At 39.1% G+C, this 21,464-nt stretch overlaps 1 protein-coding gene across 1 annotated transcript; it reads left to right on the top strand.

Moving 5' to 3' along the window:
* Positions 1-427: 427 nt before the first annotated feature.
* Positions 428-9,690, top strand: LOC116330526 (probable E3 ubiquitin-protein ligase HERC3). Its single transcript, XM_031752871.2, has 20 exons — positions 428-670; positions 765-885; positions 1,010-1,086; positions 1,214-1,435; positions 1,590-1,681; positions 2,231-2,361; positions 2,563-2,687; positions 3,375-3,433; positions 3,592-3,706; positions 4,219-4,268; positions 4,484-4,591; positions 4,732-4,830; positions 5,168-5,335; positions 5,432-5,572; positions 5,677-5,846; positions 6,042-6,105; positions 6,195-6,265; positions 6,362-6,545; positions 7,807-7,909; positions 8,945-9,690. The coding sequence occupies exons 1-20, from the start codon at positions 454-456 to the stop codon at positions 9,160-9,162; spliced, it is 2,535 nt and encodes an 844-aa protein (XP_031608731.2). The 5' UTR covers positions 428-453; the 3' UTR covers positions 9,163-9,690.
* The last annotated feature ends 11,774 nt before the right edge of the window (positions 9,691-21,464 follow it).

Below are 21,464 nucleotides of genomic sequence, written 5' to 3'. Positions count from 1 at the left end.
CTAATCTAATCTAATCTAATCTAATCTAATCTAATCTAATCTAATCAATATTACTGCAATATTCTATTACAATAATAGAGTTCAGGTCGTTTAAAAATAACAGTTGAACTCTAATGGACTCAGAAAAAAACAGGGTAATATGTTCATGTGGGCGTAGCATTTTCAGTGGGACAAACGCTTCGTGACTCATGCGAGTGACTTCCTCAGTATAGGTAAATATGTTGCTGTCATGGAAAATCTGCACACGTCAACTCCAGTTTCGTTTTTGCTTTTCCAGCTAAGGTAATAAACCACGTGCCCATGACTCACTAGGTGTGGTGTTTTTATTGTTTGTAAGTTTTGTTTTCCTTTTCTCACAGCTGACTTTGCTCAATAAACCAGTCAGGTTTCGTTTCATACTTCCACCCGAGTCATAAAAAGCAGCTGCTTGTACTGCAGAGTCATTATAGCATCATGTTTTCATGGGGAGAGGACTGGCAGCAGGGCTTTCGCTTGAAAAGACCCTCAAATATTTCAACTGCTGATGGAGTACGCTGTTTAAACCTCAGTTTTCAAGTCACAGATCTTTCAGCAGGTCACAGACTGCTTGCCTTCATTAAAAGAAATGGGGATGCTTACATCATTCACACAGTTGAGAGCCAAGATGAGGGAAGAGTGAGAGGGAAACAGAGTGAGTATCAGCCTTATGTCTCTGTCTCAATTTCACTTCTCTGCCTCTGTTGATCCACTATGACCTGCTCTGTGTGTGGCTTGTAAATCTGCAGAGATTGTGAAATGCGAAGAGAAGATTGAGGCTGTGAGTTGTGGTGAAGATGTGGTGAGGATTCTGTCTGAAAGTGGCATCGTTTTTTGTGTGGATCAAGCTCGCCCTCCTTTCAGTCCCAGGTGAGGTCAAAGATTTGCAGCTTCAGTTTTTAAGGGATCGTCCTTCAGTTTCCAGTTAAATTCACAATAACCTGCCGTTGTAATCACAGAAGAGTTTGATCACTTCTTGTATGTGTTCTGTCAGCACACCAGAAGCATTGCGCAACAAACAGGTGTCTCAGGTGACTTGTGGGAGCCAGCATACAGTCGTTCTGACAAAAGGTAGCGTGAAGTGTGTAGTAAGCAATAACTGGCTTGTGAACCTGAATGAAAATGAATCCTTTTCACAGGTTTAGTGGATTTAGGGGTTTAATATGATAGAAAAGTATTATGTTGATTTTCCTCGCAGATGGTCAGTTGTATACTTGGGGCCAGGACTCCAGGGGGCAGCTGGGTCTGGGCACAAACGAGCCATACGTGAATTCACCCCAGCATGTCAGATCTTTGTCAGCGATCCCAGTGGTCCAGGTCGCTGCAGGTGGAGAGCAGAGCTTCGCCCTCTCTGTCTCTGGAGGAGTGTTTAGCTGGGGCAGAAATGACTGTGGACAGCTTGGACTGGGTGACACACAAGGTACTACAATGAAAGTTTAAATCTCTCACTCTCAATATCTGTCAATATCGCACTGAAGTGTGGTTCCCAGAAGGAATCTGATGTACAGTATATGTACTCAAGGTGCAGGTATCAAAATATACATGCAATATTCAGTATTTTGTTTTTCTCATAGACAGACATACACCGACTCTGGTTCATTACCTAAACATGAAGAAAACTGTTTCCATTTCCTGTGGAAAGGACCACACTGCCGCTCTGACAAAGGTGAGTCAACAACAGTTAACAGGCTCACATAAAATTATACCACCAGAACAAGCAGCCAAACAAGTAAATGCTGAATATGTTTTAAATGAGCTGTGATTAAAACATTGATAGATGTCAGAAAATGTATTTTGTTGTGTGAAGTGTTGAACTCAGTATTACAGTTGTGGTCTTTGTCGTTGTTTCCTTGTTTATTGCCATAATCTTTGTTTTTTGTTTTCTTTGCGCATCTTTCAAATTACTTCAAACTTTAATTTTAAGGTTGCTTTACAGGAGGAAATAATAGATGAATGCATGATATTTGATATACACTCGATCTGTGTCTTTTTTTTAAAGTTGACTCCAGTTATTTATATTGAGGTTTCTTTTATTTGTCTGTTTTTTTAAAAGAAGAAATTCCAGTAATTTCATACTATCATTGTTCATTTTGCATTAATTATGAAAGCGCCTTTTTGTTTCTTATTCTTTGGCTTCTGATTGCTTTTCCACAAACTCCTAAGATAACTATATGTACATGGCAAAAATTAATATGGACTGTTGTCTGGTTCTCAGGACGGTGCAGTGTTTACATTTGGCTCTGGTCAATATGGACAGCTTGGCCACAACTCGTTACAAAATGAACAGCGTCCTCGTCTTGTTGCAGAGCTCTGGGGGGCAAAGGTCACAAAGGTTGCATGTGGGAGGTAACATTTAATTATAATTATATCATAAATAATTGAAAAAGAAAAGTGTTTACTGCTGAGCGAACAGGAAACTTCAACTTCTGTCTTCTATCTTCAGAGTGATCATACTGAGGTCCACCAACAACATAGATGTTTAAAACCTTTGAAAAAGCATGTTTTACATTGTGGACTTTTCTCTTTGTGCTCTCTTTTCTCAATCAGCTATCACACACTGGTACTGACAGAATCCAAGAAGGTGTACTCGTTTGGGTGTAATGAACAAGGGCAGCTGGGACGTGGAGAAGAGACTCAGGCATTCGTGCCACTACCTGTGCAACTGCCACATGGTAAATACATTTATCTGAACAGAAGAGTCGATTCAATTTACAATTACACAAAAATAACAGTAACAATAAAATAATTTTATTATTATTAGTAATAATTAAGGTGTGTCACATCCAGCTGTATAGATAGAGGTTATAAACCTGACAATGACACACACATATATTCACTATGCAGCAATAAAAAGTGCTACTCAGAGGTACTGAGTCTTCTGAAACCAGTGAGGAGCTGCACTGTTGGGCTTTGCAAATGCTGCAGGTGTAACACAGATGAGCCAATAGCTCAATAGATAATTGGGTATACCTTTAGTTAAAAATAATTAGTAATTCTGACTATAAGGCCTTGAATGTAATCATAGACAAAATGTTTGGCAATGCATCAAATACTGGAAAACTTAAAATAATCTAAAAATAATTGTCACGGACTCACGGAAGGTTTTAGGTTTTCTGCTGTATGTTTTTAAAGTACTGATGAAAAAATATATTACGCAAATAAAACTGGACCTGAATTTGATCCAAATAACCAAGTTAACCACAGTTAACAACAAAAAGGTTTACTGCCTAAATGTCACAAATTAAGCCCACTGTAAGAGCATGTCGCTATATCTTATATTTCTTTCTGGAACTGAAAAACCATCCCATACAGTACTGTTGACTCTTAGGTAGATAATTTCTCATCTGTTTTTATTCTAGACATTTCTAACATCTATGCAGGAGGAAACACTTCATTTGCAACATGCACACCTAATGAGGTACCAGCACAAATGCATACAGTGCAGGAAGGATACCTGTGGGAAGTGTAAACATAAAGCCATGTTTACACCTCCCACAGGTATCCTTACTGCACTAGTTATATCTACTTGTGAGGTCATGTCTCTAAACCAAACATGAGCCTTTGCTTTGTTCATAGGGCGCTGATAACGAGTCAGGCAGTGGCACAAAGAACAACGTGACAGAACACTCTATCGATAACATGATTGCTGCTACCATGCAACGACTCCCCGATGAAAGCGTCCAGATTTTAGGTACGGTGACACCCACTATTTTGCTTACTGGCTGTCCCGACTTCACAGTGTTTTTTTCTTTTTTCCTTTAGTGCAGTTCTCACATCAGGAACATCATTCTCTCCAACTCCAACAGTTCTCAAAGCAGTTAATGCACTTCTCATAACACAATCTCACCTATGCAAAAAACACTAAACTAACAACTAATTTAACAAATCTGAGGAATGAGTCCAAAACCTTGCTGAAGCTTTGCGATTTAGAGGTCATAATTATGTCACAAATCAATTATTATTTAATATAATTTAATTGTTTTTAAAACAATTTTAAAGTCTGTTGTTCAGGCATATATTTAGGTAGACTTTAACAACTTTAAAATCTTCAGCACGTCTATTAAAGTGTATTTATTGGATTAATCTATACTGTTTAAATGCATCAATATATTAAATGATAGCATTTTATTCTAACGAACACGCTAGACTTCTTATCCATGATATCAGCCAGTGAAGAGCTGACTGTAACTTTGTCATCCTCAGGGGAATGGTGGTCCTCACTGTCACCCTCCGACATGATCAGATATGTTCAGGTGTGGAAGACGGCCCTCTCGTGGATCCCGATCTTTAAGTCTGCTTCTTGCAACTCTCAAGCTAGAAACATACTGCTAATCCTCCAGCATATGTACCACATCAGTATCAGAAATGATCAAAATTTAATTACATGTATTACTGCTCAGCTTTTCAACAAAAAAAGTTGGATTTTCACACAGCCAGTATAACATATACTACCACTTCTTGTTTTAAGACCAATGAGATAAAGAAGAAAATCCCAGAAACAACTTTTTGCCTTGAGCTTAACCAGATGTTTCTAACGGAGGATCTCAAACGTTGGCGAGCAAAGTCAAAACTCAAGGTGAGGTCAGCTGACAACAAGTACTTTGAACCTGCTAAGATGGCTGTCAACCCACCAAATGACTTATTCATGTTAACACACTGTTAAGCTCACTAACTGTTTATGTGGGTTGTTTCTTTTTTTTCTTTTTTTCTTGCCAGAATGCAGATGATCTGCCTGTGATTCTTTGCAAGTACCCATTTGTGATGGATCTGAAATCAAAGAAAATGGTTTTTGACATGAACTCTGCAATCACTCAGGTAACTTCATCACTCTGTTATAGGAAAACAATAGCAGAATTTGTAATTTTCCAGTCTGCATTAGTGTGTATTAGTGATCACACTTTAAAGCTACACTATTCAGCAGTTTTATATAACAGACAAAACAACCATCTATAACAAACAAAGGAGTCACAACAGAAAATAAACTAACAGAGTACAATCATAAATCAGCAGTTGCCCTCAGTGCTGCAAAAGATCCCAACATTTTGTTGTCTAGTCCAGCTCACTTGGTTCACCAGCTGCCTTATATACATCAAAATTGGAATTTAAATAGAGAATTTATTTTAAAATCATGATACTTTGTTTTGTCTTGCAGAATGAACAGCAGGCGCCTCCACAGATGGTTTTTGTTTTTCCTCACGGATGGATTCCCCAGTCAAAACCCGAATTTTTTAAACTGCAGCTGCAGCGCGCATCACTTTTCGAAAGCACCTTCAGAGAGCTGGCAGCTGCTCCTCACAGCGACTTCAAGAAGCCACTTGTGGTGAATATTTGATTGATTTGCACCTGATGATAAATGCATAGCCATTCTTCTGCAATTGTTCTTACCAGAAGCATCTCTAATATTTATATTTCTCAGGTCCATTTTGATGAGGACCCAAAGGTCACACAGGTATACAGACAAGACCTTTTTCACCACCTGTTTTGTAAAATGGTGTCAGAAGAATCTGGGATGTTCATGCTCAATGACTCCAAAACCCTGGCATGGTTTCCCTCCAATGTAAGACTTTAAGACTGAACCCAAGAACTGTATACAATTAGTTAAAGGATTGAAATTTTAACGATAAGCAATAATAGAACCAAAGTGAACTTTTATCAATGCAGGCAACAGAGGAGAGCAAGAGAAACTTCTTCCTGTTTGGACTACTGTGTGGCTTGGCCTTGTACAACCAGTGTATCATACACTTACAGTTCCCACTGGTTCTGTTCAAGAAGCTACTCAATTTAGAGCCGACACTGGAGGATATGATGGAGTTCAGCCCGACTGATGGACGGTAAGTATCCATTTCATTTCAGTAACACATGCTGCTACTGGTCCCACAACCTGGCCCCAGATAAGCAGAAGAAAATGTATGGATGGACGTATTTTAAGTTGTGGTGTGTCAAAAGTTACAGTAACTTGTGACTGCTGTAAAATGTACATGGTTGAACTTCTTTAAATACAACTTTTTGTTTTAATTTATTTAAAGGATTCTGCAGACTATCTTAAACTATGAAGATGATGTTGTGGATAACCTCTGCATGGAGTTTTGGGTATGCGTTTTACTATAGAAGATGATCAGTAATCTGTCTCATTCTCAGGTTTCACAGCTAAACTCATCTGATTTATAACTAATTTACAGATAATCTGGGATGGGATAAAAGTTTACCTGGATCCTCAAACTCCTGGAAAGCCACTGACAAGTCAAAATAAGTAAGCATGTAAAACATGAAGTGTTTGTGATGTTCATCCGTAGCACCTTTGTCTTGGTGAAATCTTTGCTGATTTAAAGTTTTCCCTACTAAACAGGAAGGAGTTTGTGGAGGCCTGTGTGAATCATGCCTTCAACACATCAGTGGAGAGTGTGTTCCAGGAGTTCAAGCGAGGCTTCTTCCTGGTGTGTGACCAGGATTTGGTGAGGCTGTTTCGACCACAGGAGCTGCAGGGAGTGCTGGTCGGCCAGGACGTGTATGACTGGGAAAAGTTTAAACAGGTACAGTGAGTCAAACAGACACAGGCTGTAGTTTCACAGCTGTCCTGTAGCACAATAACTGTGTACTGCATACTGCCAAAAGCATTCAGTCGGCTGCTTTAACACAAATATGAACTTGAGTCACATCTCAGTCTTAATCCAGACTTTTATATGATAGTATAATATAATAGGCAGCCTACCCTTCGCAGCTATAACTGCTTCAACTCTTCTGGGAAGGCTTTCCACAAGGTTTAGGTGTGTTTATGGGAATTTTTTGACTATTCTTCCAGAAGTGCATTTGTGGTGTCAGACACTGATGTTGGAGGAGAAGGCCTGGCTCATAGTCGCTGCTCTAATTCATCCCAAAGATGTTCTATCAGGTTGAGGTCAGGACTCTGTGCAGGCTAGTCCAGTTCTTCTACACCAAACTCACTCATCCATGTCTTTATGGACCTTGTTTTGTGCACTGGTGCCCAGCCATGTTGGAACAGAAAGGGGCCATCCCCAAACTGGAAGCATGAAATTGTCTTGGTATGCTGAAGCATTAAGAGTTCCTTTCACTGGCACTAAGGGGGCAAACCCAACTCCTGATAAACAGCCCCACAACATAACCCCCCCTCCACCAAACTTTACACTTGGCACAGTGCAGTCAGACAAGTACTTCTGGCAACCACCAAACCCTGACACATCCATCGGATTGCCAGTCAGAGAAGTGTGATTCGTCACTCCAGTGAATACATCTCCACTGCTTTAGAGTCCAGTGGCGAGATGCTTAAATCACTCCATCTGACGCTTTGCATTGTATTTGGCAATGTAAGGCTGGGATGCAGCTGCTCAGCCATGGAAACCAATGAAGTTTGGAGATCTGTAACAATAGCAGACTACAGATATTGGTGACTTAAGTGCACTATGAGCCTTAGCATCAGCTGACTAGCTGTCATTTCCAATTACTTCCACTTTGTTATAATATCACTAACAGCTGACTATGGAATATTTAATAGCAAGGAAATTTCATGACTGGACTTGTTGCACTGGTGCATCCTATCACATTACCTTGCTGGAATTCAGTCAGTTCCTGAGAGCGACTCGTCCTTTCACACATGTTTGTAGAAGCAGTCTACATGCCTAGGTGCTTGATTTAATACACCTGTGTCCATGGAAGTGATTGGAATACCTGAATTCAATGATTTGGATGGGTTAGGGAATACTTTTGGCAACATAGTGTATAAATAACTGACTTTATAAACTCTATTGTTATAACAGTCATTTTCACTGTTTTCAGAACACAAGTTATGGTGGGAAATATCATGACCGCCACCCCACCATACAGATGTTTTGGGAGGTATTTGATGAACTAACTGAAGAGCAGAGGAAAGATTTCCTTCGTAAGTACTTGCTGACGCCTCCATTATGATATGTTACTGAAATCTCACTGTATCTCATAAAACATTTTTCTGCACTTTGCCAAGATATATTAGAGAGCGGCATTATTCTGATTAATATACTGTAAAGCTGCTTTATGGTTGAGTTAGTCATCAAATGCAAAAGAGATACAACACCTCAAATTCTGAGAGATGATTTCAGGTATAATGACAACATAGTGACTCTCTTACTATAATTTGAATAGGTCAGTACCTGGCTTATTGCAGATCTGATGAATATACCTTAATAACAATCTTTCAGTCAAATTAAAGATTCTTCATAGCCTGGTGAAGCCATTTAAAAAAGCCATGTGTTTTTGCACTGGGCCCTGATTCCGTTTTTATCAAAGCTATGTAAAGACTCATTAGCAGTTATCACAAACACTTGAATGCAGTTCTTGCTGCCAGGATGCTACCACCAGTTAATACATTTAGAGGGCAATTGCTTTTTCACATAGGGCCAGCTAGGCTTGAATATTTTTTTCCCTTAATGAATGAAATTATAAATTAACAATTGTGTTTTGTGACAAATGTGACAAATATGCAAAAATACTTTTTCCTCTGATGTGATGATGATAAGATGGATGTAAAAGTTTTCAAATTTACTAAAAAGTTGTTAATTATTTGCTTAATGAGATAACATTTTTAGTATTAGCTATCTTAGGTGAGCCAACCAAATGACCAAAAATGATGAGCAGTGCTATCTTCCTATGAAATTGTGAGAATTTTTTGGATATTGATGAGCTTTTTCACAATATACTGACACTGATAGCTGTCTGACTATCATTAATTTCATCATTAATTGTTATTGTAAACATTTATACAGGTCTGGTTACAGTTTCTATTTGAGTGACATGGCTATGTCAAAAGAAAGTGTATAAATACATAGTTATACTAATTAAATATAGAAAAGATGTGAAGATTCAAATTCGTGGTGATGTTGATGGACAGAAAATAAGATAATCAAAATAAGATTTTCCTTCCACTGCTGTTCTTCAGGGTTCCTGACTGGTTATAGACGAGCTCCGATTCTTGGCATGGACCAGGTCCACATGAAGGTTCGGGATAAGCAAATTCAGAGCGGCACCTGTGATCAGCACTTCCCTGAGGCCCTGACATGTCACTCTATTCTGGATCTGCCTTTTTACTCAACCAAGGAGATCATGCGAGACAGACTGACAGAGGCCCTGCTAGCAGATACAGAATTCATACTGTGATGGTGGATCATATGCAGCTCTAAAGGACTGTGCCTGTGCTGAGGAGGAGGGATGGGATTTATTTTTACTCTGGGAACTCATCTTTTTTTTCCTGTGGTACCTCAGGATAATTTAGACTGTGTATTACACTAATATATCACTATAGAAAATGCACAACTTGACTTTGTAAGAGTTATCTTTTTAAAACAAATTCAACATCCCTACATAAGACAGCTGTTTAACAACATCAGCATCATAAGGCACTTTAGAATTATCTGACTTTTCTTAATATGTCATAATTTATCCAATAATTTAAGTTACTGCTGTATTATAATTCTTATGAACCAAATCAAATTTTTATGCTCAGACAAACATGAACAGGATAATTTATTACTTTACAACTACTATATTGTTATAAACATCTGACTATGTAATACAATCCAATACAGCACTTCTGTATTATTTATCACTTTATTCTTTGTGTTTTGTTTAATTCTAGTGGGGTTGAATTATTTCCAATAATAAATGTTTAACATATGTAACATTGGTTATTTGTTGGAACAATAAAAATGTGTATTTTACACTAAACATTGGTTACCTGGTGTCAGTAAATCACTAATAACTGCAGTCTGAGGTTTCCTTAACACAGTTTGAAGAAGAAAGAGTACAGTAGTACAGTAGAGTCACAAGTGATGAAAGCTGGGACATATATTTTTCACCTGGAGCATTACACATGGTTAATAACGTTTACTCAAAAATCCGATCTCGGATATGCAGCTTTTAAAACAGTAATATCTGTATGTATCTATTTTTTTTTCCTCAACAGATCAGCTGGGATTGACCTTGATCCTGAAAAGTTGGTCATAAGGCAAAATACACAAGAACAATGAAAACTTTTTTTCATAGTATATGTTAAAAAAGCAAGCATAGTTTCGTCCAGCCAGACAGATGCTATAGATAATAACAAGTCATCACTTATTATGATCTAATCTAATCTAATAACTCTAGATCAGCCTACAAATGCAGCTGATCTGTAAAGTCAGCTTCCAGAAATATATAACCGCATATCATCTACAAAGAAACAAAGCTTTATTACATAAACTATTTTGTGGCCAACGGGAAGCATCTAACAGAAAGAGTAGCAAGGTCGAATGCATATCCTTGAAGTACACCACAGATTTTAAAGTTTCTACACAATGAATTACCATTGGGCAAGTAACCACAGGAAAATATCAGTGGCAGAGATATAAAGCAACCACTCTTTAAACAAAATGGAACAGAACAGTTCATGATTTGACCAAAGTGTGGATGTGTTTTTTTAAATCACTACTTTTATCTGCCAAACAGGAAGGAGTTTGTGGATGCCTATGTGAATCATGCCTTCAACACATCAGTGGAGAAGGTGTTTCAGGAGTTCAAGAGAGGCTTCTTCCTGGTGTGTGAGCAGGATTTGGTGAAACTCTTCAGGCCAAAGGAGCTGCAAGAAGTGATGGTGGGCAAAGCCTTCAGTGACTGGGAAAAGCTGAAACAGGTAAACTGCTGTCAGTGACACAAAGATGTAATTTGTCTGCAATTCTTTTATCACACCCCATTATTGTGAATGAATTATCTTTAGTATATCTAACAGCCTCTTTCACTATGATTAGAACACACATTATGAAGGTGAATACAGCGCAGACCATCCCACCATACAGATGTTTTGGGAGGTCTTTGATGAACTGACTAAAAACAAGAAGAAAGCTTTCCTTTGTAAGTACTGTATTTCATGTTAACGTATAAAACAATAAGTGCTAGTCTTATTCTTCAGTATGTCCAAAGAGTCACAACAAAGCAACGAATCACAGGGAGTTAATAAAGTAAAATATTAGGGTTTTATGACCTGAGTTTGATGGAAAAAGCATTTGACCAACAGCTGAGGTGGTTGAGCACTAATGCCTGAGTTGACAGACTGATTTCAAATGTTGTGCACAAAAATTAACACATTAAAAAAACCTCACTGAGTTTGACTTTTTTCCTCCTCTAGGGTTTGTGACAGGATTTGACCAGGTACCTATTCTTGGTAGAGATGGACCGATCCGATATTACGTATCGGTATCGGTCCGATACTGACGTAAATTACTGGATCGGATATCGGTGAGAAATTAAAAATGTAATCCGATACATTAAATATAAAAAAAAACACCTCACAAAACTTGCGACACGGCGTAACTCGGCTCATAACCGTAGCACGTCGGAGCAGTGTGCTCACGTGACAGAGCGGCTGTGTGTATTTGTAGCCTCGCTACCAAACCAGCATTTCATCTCCGAGGAAGTTATCCCAGAGAGAAGTAAAGCAAGTGTGTAAGTTCATCTCTGAATGTTTGTAAAGCATTCCCATGTTAAGCTTAACAACCGATATATGGAGCGACTGCCTCTCTCTCTCTCTCTCCCTCACCTTCCTGCTGCTACTTCAATCGTGAAACTGCTTAACGATCAGCTGATCGGCTTTTCTGTCGCGAGTCCGTCTCTCTTCTTTGTTTTTGGCCCACTTTGCACCAGAAAGAGGAAACCAGCGGCGGAACAACAGCAGCACCTTTAACCTTGATAAGCTGTTGTTAGAATTTATTTAATATTACTTTCTACACCAGGATCCTTTTCTCGTAGCTGACTGCTGGTAACTGTGCAGGAGCGGATCTAGCAAAGTTTAGCCAGGGGGGCCGATAGGGCATTAACAGGGAAAAGGGGGCACAAAGACATACTTTTCTTTCTTATTCTCATTTAAAATGTCTAGCTTTTAATAAATAATTATCTGAATCTTACACCCAAAGTTTTAATCTGATGTAAAATGTATAGAAGTCCATTACTGTATGTAGTAACTGTTAAGTCTAATATACCCTAGTAAGCTATAGTACTTTTTCCTTTGGGAAGATACCATCTGTGCAGTCTGCAATTCTGTTGAAGAAAGATGTTGAATCTATTTAATTATTCTTGAAAAATAATTTAATTCTGTGCATTTTTTTCACCCTGCATCAAATTAAAGTTGATTACATCGATTAAGCATCATGACGTGGAGGGTGGGGGTGGTTCCCTATTTTTTTTTTTGCTGGGAGTTTGCAACCCTATTAGTTAGGTTGCTTAATATTTCTGCTAAGTACTCTTTAAAATACCAGAATAGGGAGGATGGAGCAGGTTTAAGTTTATTAGATTGATCAGTGTTGCTGAACTATAAAATATTTTGGGTGCAGTGTATTTTTACATACAGGTATAACAGAATAGCTTTAGTGTTATTGTTTATTTAAACTTGAGTATGAACGTATACAAAATGCAGCAAGATATTAAAAAAACAGTTTTATTGATTAAAAAACACACTATATCGGATTCATATCGGTATCGGCAGATATCCAAATTTATGATATCGGTATCGGTATCGGACATAAAAAAGTGGTATCGTGCCATCTCTAATTCTTGGTATGGACAAAATCAAGATGCAAGTCAAAGTTAAAGAAGTCGAGGACCTCTCCTATGACCTCTACTATCCTGAGACTCACACGTGCTTCTCGACCTTGGAGCTGCCGTTATACTCAACTAAGGAGATCATGCAAACCAAACTCACAGAGGCCCTGAGCAACAATAAGTGGATCCATAAGTGATCAACAATAAATGGCATTTTTTTTACTGTACTGAACAGAAGATATAACATTGTAACACTGAAGGGGGCGAATCTAGAGAAATTTTGTTAGGGTGGCATGGAAATCAAATAGGGTGGCAAAATTACACATATTCAGATGTTACATTCCGTAATAGGCATTTTATATGGTTAAAATACATCAAATGCAGTAAGTGTACACATGTTTCATATAAATATACTTTGTAACTTTCTTATTTTCTTTAATCTACATGATTAAACATTTCAGTTACATAAAACATGCAAATTTTGATTTTATGTACTGTATAGCCTACATAATAAATAAGTATATAGACCAGTGAGTATAAAATCCAGAAAGCTTCACAACATGGGGTGGTTCATTTCCAAACACAAGTCTAACGTCAGTTTCACACTTTTTTATTATTAGGAATAATTGAATTGTTACATGTTTAAATTTACACAAAATGCCAGAAATCTGCACTGTCATGAACACTTTTTTCACCAACATCTCAAAAACTATTAAAGATAAAAGGTGAGTGGATGGAATGACCGCTACATTAAACAGTTTAAAGGTAATGTTTGAAAAGCACATGTCAACTGAGAGTGTAATGAAAGAAACAAAACATTAAATGCATTCTTGGTGAATTTTAATTGACCAAATACCAGCAATCATTGCCAGCATGATTATTTGTGTTATTATGTACTCTGTGTGTTAATGTGTTGTATCATCTTTTTTAGGTTTCCTAGTCATTGTCAATTATATTAAACACAAAATATAAAAAGTTTGAATTGGTCCTCATCTTCCAAAGTGGAGTGGCACCAATCCCTCTATGGCTGGTAAAACTCTTAAAATTGTGCATTCATATCAGTGTAGACATGTGAAGAAAATACAAGCAGAACTAAGTAGATCCAGTTTTCATTCAAAAACATTGGGCCTCATTCAGTATGTGTATGGAAACATTGTTATCCTGTGCAAACAAAAAACAAGTGCACACGCAAAATTACAGAAAACCTGTGCAAACTTTGTTCTTACCATTGTGTGTTTGGTAATCCATATACTGCCATACTTCTCTTTGCAAATAAGCAAGTTTACCTCAAGGTGAAGTGGAGAAAGTGATGATGGTGTAAGAGAGACGCCTGCATCACAAAAGCAGGAAAACAGGAGGAGATATGACGAAAGAAACTGAAACAATAGCGTCACAAGTCAGTGATTCATCTATATATATATTTTTTTTTTTTTATTGCCACTGTACATGTTTATCTACATTGGCACTCTGTACATTTCAGGCAACAAAGTATATATCTCATTTACAGTGACAAATTCATCTATATTTTAATACATGAATCTGTTTGTGTTCTACACACAGATTTAGAACAAAGGATGAAGGTCTGGTTGTCTTAAAAATGTAAATAATCAGTAATCATAAAACTCTTAGTAACATTATCATTATTATTATTGCTGTTGTAGTTATCATTTGATCATTAATTACATTTCCAAAACACCATGTAATAAAATGACTGTTAGAATTACAATTAACTTTAAAAAAAAAATTCTGGAAATGGCCTTAAGGCTCTTGTGCGTTCCTGGTTGGCACATCTCTGCAACATTGTGTGCAAGTCTGGTGGTGGAACACAGCACCAGCACTTTATCCTCTGAAGAACAGTGTCGACAAATTTACCCAACTGGTCAATATATTAACCGCATCTCTTGGGGTTGTTTTGTAGCATGAGGCATCATGTCTGTTCTTACAAACTGAGCATTAGTACAGTTGCAGCGACATCTTGGTTCACATTGTTAGAATGATTCTGTTCATAGTTTTTGAACAGAACTTCTACGTATTTACAGTGTTTCAGATCATTAAACAAATTTAAACATTAGACAATGATAACACAAGTGAACACAAAATGCATGTTCTAAATCAAAGTGTTTATTATTTATGTCAAGATGCGTGGCAAGAACCGTAACGAAATGCAGGACTTTCCAATCAGAGTCAGTGCGTTTATTTACAGTGAGAAATGTGAACAATCGTGAAACAGTTTTCAAAGAAGTGGTTTCCGTGAACGTGCTCCCGACTCCTGCTCCATGCTCGTGGTCTGTGGTTTGACAGGCAAACAGCCCCAACACTCGAAATTTACAATTTAAATTCCTAACAAGACAAGACAAGATCTTCTTCTTCTATAGACATGTTCCCTTTTAATGGTGCGTTTGGCATCAAACTCAGGATGTAGATCCAACCGTCAGTAAAAGTGTTTCACTCCCAGCATAGGGCATGAAGACATTTCACCTCTCATCTTCATCTTCAGTTCTAAAACAAGCTGAACAAGATTGATGATGAACTGTCCTCCTGAGGTCTTGGCCTTCTCTCCGTCAGTCAGATGAATTGTGTCTATTGACAGTGATCAAATCCAGCACACCTCAGAGCTTCATTAGAGCATACAAAGACTCAATATATTTTATAGATTCATTCAATTGTTGACCTGTCCTGTGTGAAAGCCCCTAAATTTTTAACATTATGGATTAACTAATCCCTCTCTCTTTCATCCTTTAATTACATTTCACTAGCTGGGACCACATCCTCTGAGCGATGAGCGGAGAGGGATGAGGAAGTATGAACTGGTGCTGCGGTTTGGGGAAGGCCTCGAAGGAGACTGGCGACGGTTCCCGGGCCGGGCAGAACCCCATATACTAACGAGAGGTGAATGAAGGAAGGGAGAGAGAAGAGGAGAAGAGAGGGAAAAAAGGGGGGGAGGGTGGGGCATGGAAATGAGCACAACGGGTATTGGAGAGAGGGGGGCATTTAGTCTGAGGATGGAAGGGGCATGAAGGAGTGGTCCCACTCCTGAAATTCAGATGATATCTCCACTAAATGAGGGTGCTGTACATATTTTTAAATTACTATACAAATAATAAATGTCTTTGTTGCCACAAAATCTAAGTTTTATGATGATTTCAGGTGATTAAGTTCAGCGATTACTCTTAATTATGTGTGACTGTCATTACATGCATCATCCACCATTCATGTCACGCCCCTGGCTGAAAGGGAAAGACAAAAATGGACACCTCACTGAAAAAATGAATGTATTTAAAAAACAAAGTCAATGTCTGTAATATGTGAAGTGTGTGGATGGGTGTGTAAGGCAAATAAAATTCAAATAATCCCAAATGACCTGGAAGAATGAGCAATAGAAACTGAGGTTGCTGAGGTCCATATATAGTCTCAGTGGAGTAACTAAGCACGGTGACAAATATTGCTCTAAACAAGCCACTCCCTAATACAAGTAGCCACCAAAACCTGGAAGTGGATATAGATGTCTAAGAGCCATCACACATGTTGTCACACACACATGTTGTCCTTGGGGACGTCAATATGAAATGTACACAGTAAAAATTAGCACAGACAGGTGTTCATCAGAAATCAAAGAAAACATTGCAGATTTGATTGACCTGACAACATTTTTGATTTGTGCATGAGAAAACAGTCAATTAAAATGAACAAGAAAAAAAAGAAGAAAATACCCGTGTTATGTAAGCTTTGGATGAGATGGACAAATTAGACAATTTTTTCTAAATTGTTGTGGACGTGTGCCTTTTACATGTTGGTAAAATGTTCAGGATGAGATGGAGATATAACACTAAATATGTATCAAAGGGACTCATTTAACATCAGTGAATTTCTATGGGGCAAACGTACTTAAACCAGCCACTGTGACCATTGCTGCAGAGCAGAATGGATGATACTGATGGGGACTATGAGGGTTTGTAGTTAAATTCCTGCTCTTGCAGGATCAGTGAGTGACTGATTAAAGATTATGAACATAATCTTTAATCGATCGTGGCTCAAGAGTTGGGAGTTCGCCTTGTAATCAGAAGGTTGCCGGTTCGATCCCCGGCTTGGACAGTCTCGTTCGTTGTGTCCTTGGGCAAGACACTTCACCCGTTGCCTACTGGTGGTGGTCAGAGGGCCCGGTGGAACCAGTGTCCGGCAGCCTCGCCTCTGTCAGTGCGCCCCAGGGTGGCTGTGGCTACAATGTAGCTTGCCATCACCTGTGTGTGAATGGGTGGATGACAGGTTGTGTAAAGCGCTTTGGGGTCCTTAGGGACTAGAAAGCGCTATACAAATACAGGCCATTTACCATTTACCATAATTTTACAACACTATGGAACACCAGCATTTCTGCAGAGGACAGAGGACACTCTCCAGTAAAGCATCCTGAGAACCCCCTGCTTTAATCTACCATGATGCTCTGTGTTATGTTGTCATGGCAATATGAAGTCAAATAAATACAAATGTACAAAAATGCACATTTAGAGGACAAGAAGACAAGCAACTGGAAGAGCTTTTGAAGCAGGAAAACCTTTGTGGATTTCTCTGAATTTAACTGGAAATTTTGCTAATACAAGTCAGGGAGGAAACAAGGAGGGAGCTGGTTGGATTATATCTGAGGACAGGACGCATGAAGGAGAAGCATGAGGAGAGAGAAAACAGCAGAGCGATGGTGCAGAGCTAATCGTGGATCAAGTCGAAGAAGCAAGCATCAAAACTGTGAGTAAACATAACACACAAAGAGTTAAAAATTACTGTGCTGATTAAGGAAACATTAAATTTAGTTAGTTTGGGGTCTGGAGCTTCAGGTTTGTGGGTTCAGTTGGTCTCAAAATTGAGGAAAGACAAAAAATGTTTCTTTTGAAAGGTTGTTGGAGGATTCTTACTGTAAGAAATATCTGGGTGCATCTGCTTTTATTTTAAAAAAAGTTGAATTTTATTTAGTCACACTGGAAAGGGAAAATTGGAGGATCAGGACAATAATGTGGTCAAATTTACTGTTTCCTTAATCAAAACAATAATTTTGATCTGAACTAGAAATTTTGAAATGGGTTATTTTCTTTCTTCTCTACTGATCACTGTGTTAAATGTTGAGTTACTTATCAGTCTACATTAATGTTAATGGTACTTTTAAAAAATGCAGTTTAATCATAATTTTGTAGAAAAAGGCTCTGCACCTCTGAAAAAAATAGGTATCCACAAAATCACTGTAGATGAGAGTAGCTAAGCCCTGGTTAACTGCAATTATATCACAGGAGATGAAAAATATTGGAATGATTGAAAGAAACAAAGATTGCTTTAGGGTTTGAAGATTTGACTTTCTTATTGAAAGAGATGAAAAATAATCTATGTGTGACAATGAGAAAAAAACTGAAAGCTTAAAAGATCTGGAGGTCCAACTGCTGTTATACAAATGTGCAAACTTGTTTTAATGACATTAGAAAGAAAAATGGAATGTTTAAAAAGGTAAAATATAAAATTGATTTTTATATTACTTGAAAAAATGATGTTGGTTAGCGCTGCTGTATTTGTCAAAATACTGGGTCACTAGTAAACTGAGATTTAATGTGATAAACTGAGGATAGGTAATATAATCTGCACGCTCGCTATTATTGTTGTAATTCATACACCAGTTAATATTTTATCAAACATCAATCATAATTGTTGATCAATTCAAGATTTAGGCAATGTTATTTATTTGCATTCCCAACTAATTTACAAAATACAAAAGAAAAATCTTGTTTTTTTAAGAAAAAAAGACATTTCTAACTGACTTCAAAATTTTGAGCTGTAGAGTAGATTGATGAGCACACAATAAAGTGGACTTGTTAGGTAGGCATTGCCATTTTTGATGACAGACACAGCAAGAATAAATGAGCGTTTTGTTGACACTGATGTGTGGACCGATCACATGGTTATAAACCAGGTGAAAATTGACTTCAAACTTTTGAGCTGTAGTGTAGATTGCAATGATAGTGTATAGTTATCTATTACAGAAGAATATATAGAAGTATGAGGACAGGGAGACACTGTGAAAAAGTTATGAGCTGTCTTGCTGCAGAGAAAGTGGAGTCTGTCATCCTTGAAAAGCTCCCAAGATAGGCAGCTGGCAGGATTGAATGATGCTCTGCCTCTGTGGTCAAGTACAGACATAGGCCTTAAGCAACCATGAGCCACTGATAAGCGTGAGAAATAAATCCACTTAATGCATGTTTCCTCATTATATATGTGTGAGCCACTAATAGGAGAAAATGAGCACGCAATAAAGTGGACTTGTTAGGGAGAGATTGCCATCAGAGTTAAAACACTCCAACTCAATTTTGATGACACAGCTAAAAACATGAGTATTTTGTTGACACTGATGACAGAATCCTGATCAGATACAGACAGACACATGCATACAACACACACTACTGCTCAAAGGTTTGTGGTCAGTTCAAACAGTCGTCTTTTAATTAATAATTTACATTTACTTTACCGTAATATTACAAAAAGGTTATCAGTAATGTTTTCACAGATTTTTGTTTAATGAATCATTTATGTTAAATCACCCATGATGCATTAGGAAATGTCTACACACTTATACATGGGCCCATTTTTAGTAACAATCACTCCTATTGTGTCTATTGAAACATCAGGCATGCTTTCAGAGCGACACCCCTCCCCCACCTGGCTGGATCTGACCACCTCTGCATGTCCCTCACCCCCACCTACACCCCCCTGCTGAGAAAAACAAAGCCCCAGACAAAGACAATAAAAACCTGGCCTGAAGGAGCCCTCTCTCAACTGCAGGACTGCTTCTCATCTACTGTATGGGATTTATTCTCCAGCCTCAACCTCCAGGAGTACACGGACACTGTACTCTCGTACATCAGGAACTGTGTTGATAATGTCACCGTCAACAAAAGGGTCAGGGTGTTTCCAAATCAAAAACCCTGGATGAATAGCGAAGTGCAATCCCTCCTAAAAAGCCGCAACACTGCCTTCAAGTCAGGGGACAGGGCTGCGTATAGGGCGGCCAGGGCAGACCTGAGTAGAGGCATCAGGAAAGCTAAGGCTGCCTATAGGAGGAGGATTGAAGATCACTTTGCTGACAACGACCCCAGAAAAATGTGGCAGGGGATTAATCACATTACCAACTACAGAAGCAATAACCAGGCGACATCTAGGATTGATGCCTCGCTGGCTGAGGATCTAAATCGTTTCTTCGCCCGCTTTGAGACGACCAGGCCCTCAGCTGTCACACCACTTCCACCCGCCCCCAGCACCGGCACACTAACACTTAGGGAGCATCAAGTGAGGTGTGCTCTAAGGTCAGTGAATCCCAGGAAGGCGGCAGGTCCTGATGGAATACATGGAAAGGTTCTCAGAGCATGTGCTGACGAACTGACCGGAGTCTTCACTAAAATCTTCAACCTTTCTTTGTCAATAAACACCGTCCCGCCCTGCCTCAAAACCTCCACCATCATCCCCATCGCCAAAAAGACAGCTGTGGACAGCCCAAATGACTACAGGCCTGTTGCACTTACGCCTGTAGTGATGAAGTGCTTTGAGAGACTGGTCTGTCAGCACATCAGGGCCAGTCTGCCTCCCACTTTGGACCCCCACCAATTTGCCTACAGGACAAATCGATCCACCGAGGACGCTATCACCATAGCGCTCCACACTGCGCTGAGTCACCTGGAGCACCGAGGAAGCTATGTGAGAATGCTCTTCCTGGACTTCAGCTCAGCATTTAATCACATCATCCCGGAGATCCTGGTCCAGAAACTGTCTCACCTGGGACTCTCCACCCCCATCTGCCTCTGGATTAAGGACTTCCTGACAAATAGACCACAGTCTGTCAGACTCGGCCCCCACCTGTCCAGCACCATCACACTCAGCACCGGGTCTCCACAAGGATGTGTTCTGAGTCCCCTCCTGTTTACGCTCTACACATCCGACTGCTCCCCTACCCATCTCTCAAACACCATCATAAAGTTTGCGGATGACACCACCGTGGTTGGACTCATCTCAAGGGGGGATGAGTCGGACTACAGAGATGAGGTCAACAGACTGACTGAGTGGTGTTCAGTTAATAACCTCCAACTGAACACCACGAAAACTAAAGAACTTATCTTCGACTTCAGGAAGGGCAGAGCAGACCCGGCCCCACTGTACATTCACGGGAGCTGTGTGGAGAGGGTGCACTCCATGAGGTTTCTGGGCGTGCAGATCTCTGATGATCTCTCCTGGACTGCAAATACCACTGCGGTGGTAAAAAAGGCCCAGCAGCGTCTCCACTTTCTGAGAGTGCTCAGGAGGAACAACCTGGATGAGAGGCTGCTGGTGACATTCTACAGATCCACCATAGAGAGCATCCTAACGTACAGCATAACAACATGGTATGCAGGGTGCTCAGCTGCAGACAGGAAAGCACTGCAGAGGGTCATCAACACAGCCCAGAAGATCACTGGCTGCTCTCTGCCCAGCCTGGAGGTCATTGCAAACTCTCGGTACCTCAGCAGAGCTGGCAATATCATCAAGGACCATTCTCACCCCAGCAATCAAGTGTTTGAACTATTACCATCAGGCCGATGGTACAGGTCACATAAAACCAGGACAAACAGATTCAGGGATAGCTTCTTTCCCAGAGCCATCACCATAGTAAATAAGCACAAAAACAATTGAAACTGCTTAGCTACACCATACTGTCACCGTCAATTATTATTATGCTGCTATTCTTACTGTCATTATATTAATGCTGCTATCCTGTATATATTGTGCTATCCTGTATATATTGTACTTACTATTGTTTGTTTTAATGTACCTTTTATATTTTACATTTATATTTATTATTGTATTTTTGCACCAAGGGAGTGGCACTCCAATTT

This window comes from Oreochromis aureus, linkage group 7 (assembly GCF_013358895.1).
Source record: "Oreochromis aureus strain Israel breed Guangdong linkage group 7, ZZ_aureus, whole genome shotgun sequence".
Lineage (NCBI taxonomy): Eukaryota > Metazoa > Chordata > Actinopteri > Cichliformes > Cichlidae > Oreochromis > Oreochromis aureus.
Note: the sequence above shows the minus strand (reverse complement) of the source record. Positions and strands in the feature narration are given on the sequence as shown.